The 8,737-nt window shown below is 49.8% G+C and overlaps 1 protein-coding gene across 1 annotated transcript in view; it reads right to left on the bottom strand.

Annotated features, from left to right (window-relative positions):
• Nucleotides 1-8,737, bottom strand: part of cc2d1a (coiled-coil and C2 domain containing 1A) — a 39,413-nt gene that overhangs the window by 15,341 nt on the left and 15,335 nt on the right. The window contains exons 16-17 of the mRNA XM_060047437.1: nt 4,812-5,094; nt 4,473-4,717 (exon numbers count right to left, since the gene is read on the bottom strand). Of these exons, the coding sequence (XP_059903420.1) occupies nt 4,473-4,717; nt 4,812-5,094 (528 nt within the window). The remainder of the gene's footprint in view (nt 1-4,472; nt 4,718-4,811; nt 5,095-8,737) is intronic.

Here is an 8,737-nt window from a genome sequence, read left to right as displayed (position 1 = left end):
AAGCCCTGCATATCATCCATCATTTGATAATAGGCATGTTCCACCCTCAGTCGGGCCTTCAGCAGGCCCTTCAGAACCAGCACCGGCTCCACACTGCCGATACTCTGAACCCGGTTCCTGCGTGTTAGCCAGATGGCTAATTTGGCAGAACCCGATAAAAAGTTCACCAATGTGTGTACATTCTTCTTCTGAGCACAGTACTTTGGGCCAAAAATAACCAAATCAAAAGAAAACTTCTCCCCTAGACCCTGAAACCACTTTTTTAAAAGCTCAAACAATACTGTCAGCCGAGGACACTGAACGAATAAATGCCCCAGGGTCTCAATCTGGGAGCAGAAAATACACTCCACCCCCTGCTCTGGATCCAGGTGTGCTCTGTACCTGTTGGTAGCTATTGCTCCATGTACAATCCTCCACTGGAGGTCTGCTGTCCGTTTTTCAACGGGCAGCTTGTACAAAGACCGCCAGCTGCCTTTCGGTGAAACGTCTGGACCAAAAAAAAAACTGTCCACCTCGACTCCTGCAAGCCTGCCAAGGAGCGCAGGTTCAAAACCTTGGAGCAGATTTGGTACAAATCCTTCTTCCCGGCAGCCTGAAAAGTCTCCAGGTGTGGGGTTGTGAGAGACAGCAGCTGACCTCCTCCCTCCTGCCACTCCCCCACAACTGGGGTGATATACAGAGCGGGGAAACTGTACTCTCCCTCTTCGCTCCACTGGTCACACAAAGTGCGTTTTTTTGCAAATTCTCTCAGAGGTTGTTGCAGGGCAGCACAGACTTCCGCCACAACTCTGCTGATCAACCTGATGGAGGTGATGTTACTTCTCTCCTTCAAGGCATCCACAGATATTGCCGTCATCTTCATCAGATGGCCCAGCTTGGTGCAGCTAGCCTCTCTAAGACAGGCTCGCAGGCTGGCAGATTCCAGTGTTTGAGTCCTTATGAGGTCATTATAAAACAAAGGTTCCTCAAACAACCACATGCCCGGAGTCTCATTTGTGGCACGTGCAACCTTAAAAATCTGCCATGCCTGCAATACCGAGCTGTAGAAAGGTGTCAGTCCAGTTAAATCCACATCCTCAAGCTGTAGAAGGAAAAGCTGTTTATCGTAGCCCAATCGCCCAGCTCTCTTCAGCAGCAAACGAGCTACGTCAAACCAGCTTGGCCCGCAATTATACAGCAGCCTTTGTGCAGTCTGAAGTCTAAAAGATGCAATTTTGGCCTGGATGTTAATCAGTCCCTGCCCCCCTTCAGCCACAGGCAGGTAAAGTGCTGCTGCCCGGACCCAGTGCCGGCCAGACCAGAAAAAGTCCAGGATGACTCGCTGAACGTCCTCCATCAGGCCTCTCGGTGGCGTCAGAGCAATCAGCCTATGCCAAAGAGTCGAGGCGACCAGGTTATTGGCCACCAGAACTCTTCCCCTATACGACAGCTGGGGTAGCACCCATTTCCATCTGGACAACCGAGCGTCCACTTTCTCCTTAACGCCCTCCCAGTTCTTGTTTTGAAACCCCTCAGTGCCCAAAAATACTCCCAACACTTTCAGGCCTTCCTTCCCCCACTCAAGACCTCCAGGCAGACTGGGCACTGCCTGAGACCTCCACTGTCCCACCAATAAGGCCTCACTCTTTGCCCAGTTCACCCGAGCAGATGAGGCCTTTTCAAACAGGGACAGAGTATCCTGCAAACACTGAACATCCCCCTGGCTGGAGACAAAAATATTAACATCGTCTGCATACGCAGAAACAGTAAGTGGACGATCAAGATTATTGGACCCCGGCAGTGAGAGACCACTGAGCCGACCTCTCAACATGCACAGCAAGGGCTCAATAGCTAGGCTATATAATTGACCGGAGATAGGACAACCCTGTCTTATCCCTCGCTGAACAGGGATTGGCCGACTCAGCCCTGCCCCCATCCTTACCATACATTGAGCACCACTATACAATAAACCAATCCAGGCCAGAAAACCATCACCTATACCAAAAGCCTTAAGTGCAGAAAACAAATAAGAGTGATCCACCCTATCAAAGGCCTTCTCCTGGTCCAAAGAAACAATACCAAAATCTACATTATGGGATCTACACACATCAATTATATCTCGAATAAGGAAAATGTTGTCCATCATTTTCCTATCAGGTACACAATAACTTTGGTCTGTATGTACAAGTATTCCCAGGATGTCCTTAAGTCTGTTGGATAGGGCTCTGGAAAGCACCTTATAGTCCGTGCAAAGGAGAGCAACCGGCCTCCAGTTCTTAAGTAAGGCCAGGTCTCCTTTCTTGGGAAGCAGGGAAAGCACAGCTCGCTGACACGAGACAGGAAGCGATCCTGTTCCGAAACACTCCAATAAAACCCCATGTAAATCATGTCCAAGGATATTCCAGAACCGCTTGTAAAAGTCAGTGGAGAGACCATCAATCCCTGGTGCCCGCCCTGATGCCATCTGATTGACAGCGGCTGTCAACTCGTCCAGAGTCAGCTCAGAGTCCAGAGCAACTTTCTCTCCTGGGATGAGTTGAGGAAGTCCCTCCAGGAGCTCCTCACGGCACTCCATGCTGCACTGCTCTGCCCCAAAGAGGTCCGCGTAGAAATCCATCGCATGGGTCCTCATCTCACCCGGACTGGTAGTCACTCTGCCATCAGGAAGCTTAAGGCAGGTCATCTGCTTCCTCTGTGCCACCGATCTCTCCAGATTGAAGAAGAAAGAGCTTGGGGCATCCATGTCCTTTAGCTGGAGGAAGCGAGACCTGACAAGAGCTCCCTTCACTCTCTCCTGCAGGAGGGAGCTCAACTCCAATCTCTTCTCCTGCAGCCGATGACCCGTGGTGGGATCCAAAACCCTATGTGACCCCTTTTCAATATTCCTAATACTGACTTCAAGCTCCTGAATTGCTGCCTTTATCCTAGAAGTCGAGTGAGAGGTATATTGCTGGCAAAAAACACGAATCTGGGCCTTGCCAACTTCCCACCACAGCTTCAAAGAAACGAAATCTGATTTCCTAGATTTCCACTGCTGCCAAAAATTCTCAAAGCTTTTGCAGAAAGTACGGTCCTGCAGAAGTTTACTGTTAAAAGACCAGTAGGACCGCACCCTTTCACCTGGCGAAATGACCAACTCTACGCTGACATAGTGATGGTCAGTAAAGCCAACTGGACTTATGTGACTTTTGATTAATCTAGAGCTAAGACTTTTGGAAATGTAGATCCTATCTAGCCTAGCTGCACTTACCCTGTTATTGCGGACCCTCACCCATGTGTATTGTCTGGATTGGGGATGTTTTACCCTCCATGTGTCCAACAGATCCAGGTGTGCGATGACACCGCTAAGGCTCTGGGATGACTGTGGGTGGGGTTCCTCACTTGTCCTGTCTATAGTAAAGTCCAGGGTACAATTAAAATCCCCGCCAAAGATGAAGTGATCATGCTGGTAATTCCCCACCTCACTTTCCAGCAGGGCGAAAAAACCCACTCTTTCTGTTCCTCGATTTGGGGCATAAATGTTAGCAAAGCAGAACACAGAGCCCTCTATCTCTGCCTTGACTATCAAAAGCCTGCCCTTCACCACCTCAGTAGAGGATAGAACCTTTACATTGGCATCTTTTCTGAACAGAACAGCTACCCCTGCACTAAGGTTGGTGCCATGACTAAGGGTACATGAACCCTCCCACCATAAACCCCAATCTATCTCGTCTGCTGGAGTAGTATGCGTCTCCTGCAAAAACAGCACATCAACCCTTTTTTGAGTGGCGACTTCAGAGATTAATGCCCTTTTTTGTCTGTCTCTCCCTCCACCATTGATGTTCAAAGACCCTATTTTAAGGCTCTGCATAGAGGTCAGAGAAGAGAAACAGATACAATGAACAAAGCAAGAAACAGTAAAAGAGGAAAAACACCGTGTGGTACATGATCATGTTACTTTTTAGTCTTCTTAGCAGTTTTACCTTTTTTCGCTTTCCTCAGAATTGTAATATGCTTTTTGAGGCGAAAACGTTTCTTTTCATCCAAGAGGTCAAACCCGACCAATCTTTTCAGTACATCAACCGATCTGATGAACTTTTCAGTGTCACTGAAGTAGTCATTCAGTCTAACAGACTTTTTAAATGTCACATCCAAAAAATTATTTATTTCCTCCAAAGAATAGAGGTCTGTGTTCCTAGAAGCTTCACCTATGCTAGATACTGTATCCGACTCAGAGTCATACTCCATATCCTCCCCTTCACAGGATGCCTGACTACTTGAAATACCCTTTCCTTCAGTGGTGATCACAGTGGGATCTCTGCCTGTACAACTTGTGGAAGCTGCTTCAGTGCCTGCAGACTGAGAACTGCTCAGGTTCTCCGCAGCCACAGGAGCCTGCTGTTTCTTAGGATCGCTCTGTTCCTCACTATCCAAGTCAACCTCTTCAAAATGAGGCACCGGTGGCACCGAACCAGTGGCACCGGCTACCACGTTCACAGCACCGGGATCCGCACCCGCATCCGCGACCGCGGCGCCAGCACTGGAGCCACCAGCCGTGGACCCAGCACCGGACTCACCAGCCGCGGACACGGCCGCGGAACCAGCACCGGACTCGCCAGCCGCAGACCCGCCGGCCGCGGACTCGCCAGCCGCGGACTCAACACAGGACCCGACAACCGCAGACCCACTACCCGACCCGCCAGCCGCGGACCGAACGGAGCCGTCCGCCGCATCAGCTGAGCGAGCCGCCCCCTGCTGTCTATGTGGACACGCAAAGCGTTTATGTCCCACATCTCCACACTCAAAACATTTGAACTGTCCTGAGCTGGCGTACACCATATAAAACCCATCACCGTGCTTCACTCTGAACGATACATCGAGTGTTTGTGTCGGCGAGTCCAGGAACATGAACACCTGCCGTCTCAGAGACTGCACGTGCTTCAGTTTGGGATCCTTACATCCCAAACTCACCGTTTTAAATCCACCGGCAAACTTGCCAAACCTACGGAGCTCGTTCTCTAACAACTCGTTAGGTATAAACGGCGGAACACCGGACACGGTGATCCGCGTGGAGGGAACCGACAGCGGGGAGACCTGCACGAATAGGTCCCTAATAAACACGCCACTCTCTACCAGCTGATACACGAGAGGCTCTTCTTTCAGGAACACAACCACTGCTTTATTCATTCTCGATGCAAAAGATAATTTAACATGACCTACCTGCTCACCGACAGCCAACAGAACTTCCTCCACAGTAACGCTACTATCCGGCGGGACTATCCTAACTCCCTGCCGAATAGACGGAGGTGGCGTCTCGGGGGACGCCATTCCTCCCGAAAACCTCCCGACACAACCACTGATCACTCGCCAACACAGTAAAGATATTGATAAATCTTACCTGATCATGCACATAGAACAGACGGAGAAACCAGGGAAAACCGTGAAAAAGGGACAGCAAACAATTCAAAACTCCGCGCCACTCGCACCCCCACCACCGCCACTCACACACCGGAAACGGAAGAGGAGAGGAGAGGAGAGGAGATGGAGTGAGGAGAGAGGGTGAGAGAGGGTGAGAGAGGAGAGAGGGGAGAGGGTGAGAGAGAGGAGAGAGGGTGAGAGAGAGAGAGGGGAGAGAGAGAGAGGAGAGAGGTGAGGAGAGGGGGAGACGGTGAGAGAGAGGAGAGAGGAGAGGAGAGAGGGGAGAGAGAGGGGAGAGGAGAGAGGGTGAGAGAGAGGAGGGGAGAGAGGGTGAGAGAGAGGAGAGAGGGTGAGAGAGAAGGGAGGAGAGAGGGGAGAGAAGGTGAGAGAGAGGAGAGAGAGGGGAGAGGAGAGAGGGTGAGAGAGGGTAGGGTGAGGAGAGAGGGTGAGAGGGGAGAGAGAGGAGAGAGGGTAGGGTGAGGAGAGGGGAGAGAGGGTGAGAGGGGATAGAGGGGAGAGAGGATAGAGGGTAGGGTGAGGAGACAGAAGAGAGAGGGAGAGAGGAGACAGGGTAAGGAGAGAGGGGGAGAGAGGAGAGAGAGGGGGGAGAGGGGAGAGAGGGGAGAGAGGGCAGGGTGAGGAGAGAGGGGGAGAGAGCGCAGGTTGAGGTAAGTTAATGTATTTTACCTCTACATTTTATTTTATGTAACTGCCCAAAATACAACAGAAATGATAGGAGTCATGAATGCCGATCGGCGGACTCTTTAATCTAAAGCATCGTCCTCTGATAGGATGAGAGTGAACCTCCTCTAAGAGTGAACCTCCTCTAAGAGTGAACCTCCATGAGAGTGAACCTCCTCTAAGAGTGAAGCTCCTCTAAGAGTGAACCTCCTCTAAGAGTGAACCTCCTCTAAGAGTGAACCTCCATGAGAGTGAACCTCCATGAGAGTGAACCTCCTCTAAGAGTGAAGCTCCTCTAAGAGTGAACCTCCTCTAAGAGTGAACCTCCATGAGAGTGAACCTCCTCTAAGAGTGAAGCTCCTCTAAGAGTGAAGCTCCTCTAAGAGTGAAGATCCTCTAAGAGTGAGCCTCCTCTAAGAGTGAACCTCCTCCAAGAGTGAACCTCCTCCAAGAGTGAACCTCCTCCAAGAGTGAACCTCCATGAGAGTGAACCTCCATGAGAGTGAAGCTCCTCTAAGAGTGAAGCTCCTCTAAGAGTGAAGCTCCTCTAAGAGTGAAGCTCCTCTAAGAGTGAAGCTCCTCTAAGAGTGAAGCTCCTCTAAGAGAGAACCTCCTCTAAGAGTGAACCTCCTCTAAGAGTGAAGCTCCTCTAAGAGTGAAGCTCCTCTAAGAGTGAACCTCCTCTAAGAGTGAACCTCCATGAGAGTGAACCTCCTCTAAGAGAGAACCTCCATGAGAGTGAACCTCCTCTAAGAGTGAACCTCCTCTAAGAGAGAACCTCCATGAGAGTGAACCTCCTCTAAGAGTGAACCTCCTCTAAGAGTGAAGCTCCTCTAAGAGTGAAGCTCCTCTAAGAGAGAAGCTCCTCTAAGAGAGAACCTCCTCTAAGAGTGAAGCTCCTCTAAGAGTGAAGCTCCTCTAAGAGTGAAGCTCCTCTAAGAGTGAAGCTCCTCTAAGAGTGAAGCTCCTCTAAGAGTGAAGCTCCATGAGAGTGAACCTCCTCTAAGAGTGAACCTCCTCTAAGAGAGAAGCTCCTCTAAGAGTGAAGCTCCTCTAAGACTGAAGCTCCTCTAAGAGTGAAGCTCCTCTAAGAGTGAAGCTTCTCTAAGAGTGAACCTCCTATAAGAGTGAACCTCCTCTAAGAGTGAACCTCCATGAGAGTGAACCTCCTCTAAGAGAGAAGCTCCTCTAAGAGTGAAGCTCCTCTAAGAGTGAAGCTCCTCTAAGAGTGAAGCTCCTCTAAGAGTGAAGCTCCTCTAAGAGTGAAGCTTCTCTAAGAGTGAACCTCCTATAAGAGTGAACCTCCTCTAAGAGTGAACCTCCATGAGAGTGAACCTCCTCTAAGAGTGAACCTCCATGAGAGTGAACCTCCTCTAAGAGTGAACCACCATGAGAGTGAACCTCCTCTAAGAGTGAAGCTCCTCTAAGAGTGAACCTCCTCTAAGAGTGAAGCTCCTTTAAGAGTGAAGCTCCTCTAAGAGTGAACCTCCTCTAAGAGTGAAGCTCCTCTAAGAGTGAAGCTCCTCTAAGAGTGAACCTCCTCTAAGAGTGAAGCTCCTCTAAGAGTGAAGCTCCTCTAAGAGAGAACCTCCTCTAAGAGAGAACCTCCTCTAAGAGTGAACCTCCTCTAAGAGTGAACCTCCTCTAAGAGTGAAGCTCCTCTAAGAGAGAACCTCCTCTAAGAGTGAACCTCCTCTAAGAGTGAACCTCCTCTAAGAGTGAACCTCCTCTAAGAGTGAAGCTCCTCTAAGAGAGAACCTCCTCTAAGAGTGAAGCTCCTCTAAGAGTGAAGCTCCTCTAAGAGTGAAGCTCCATGAGAGTGAACCTCCTCTAAGAGTGAACCTCCTCCAAGAGTGAACCTCCATGAGAGTGAACCTCCTCTAAGAGTGAACCTCCACTAAGAGTGAACCTCCATGAGAGTGAACCTCCTCTAAGAGTGAACCTCCTCTAAGAGAGAAGCTCCTCTAAGAGTGAAGCTCCTCTAAGAGTGAAGCTCCTCTAAGAGTGAAGCTCCTCTAAGAGTGAAGCTTCTCTAAGAGTGAACCTCCTATAAGAGTGAACCTCCTCTAAGAGTGAACCTCCATGAGAGTGAACCTCCTCTAAGAGTGAACCTCCATGAGAGTGAACCTCCTCTAAGAGTGAACCACCATGAGAGTGAACCTCCTCTAAGAGTGAAGCTCCTCTAAGAGTGAACCTCCTCTAAGAGTGAACCTCCTCTAAGAGTGAACCTCCTCTAAGAGTGAAGCTCCTCTAAGAGTGAACCTCCTCTAAGAGTGAAGCTCCTCTAAGAGTGAAGCTCCTCTAAGAGTGAACCTCCTCTAAGAGTGAAGCTCCTCTAAGAGTGAAGCTCCTCTAAGAGAGAACCTCCTCTAAGAGTGAACCTCCTCTAAGAGTGAAGCTCCTCTAAGAGAGAACCTCCTCTAAGAGTGAACCTCCTCTAAGAGTGAACCTCCTCTAAGAGTGAACCTCCTCTAAGAGTGAAGCTCCTCTAAGAGAGAACCTCCTCTAAGAGTGAAGCTCCTCTAAGAGTGAAGCTCCTCTAAGAGTGAAGCTCCATGAGAGTGAACCTCCTCTAAGAGTGAACCTCCTCCAAGAGTGAACCTCCATGAGAGTGAACCTCCTCTAAGAGTGAACCTCCACTAAGAGTGAAGCATCTCTAAGAGTGAAGCTCCTCTAAGAG

This window comes from Gadus macrocephalus, chromosome 3 (assembly GCF_031168955.1).
Source record: "Gadus macrocephalus chromosome 3, ASM3116895v1".
Classification (NCBI taxonomy): Eukaryota; Metazoa; Chordata; class Actinopteri; order Gadiformes; family Gadidae; genus Gadus; species Gadus macrocephalus.
The sequence above is the reverse complement of the archived record's forward strand: the minus strand, read 5'-3'. Positions and strand labels throughout refer to the sequence as shown.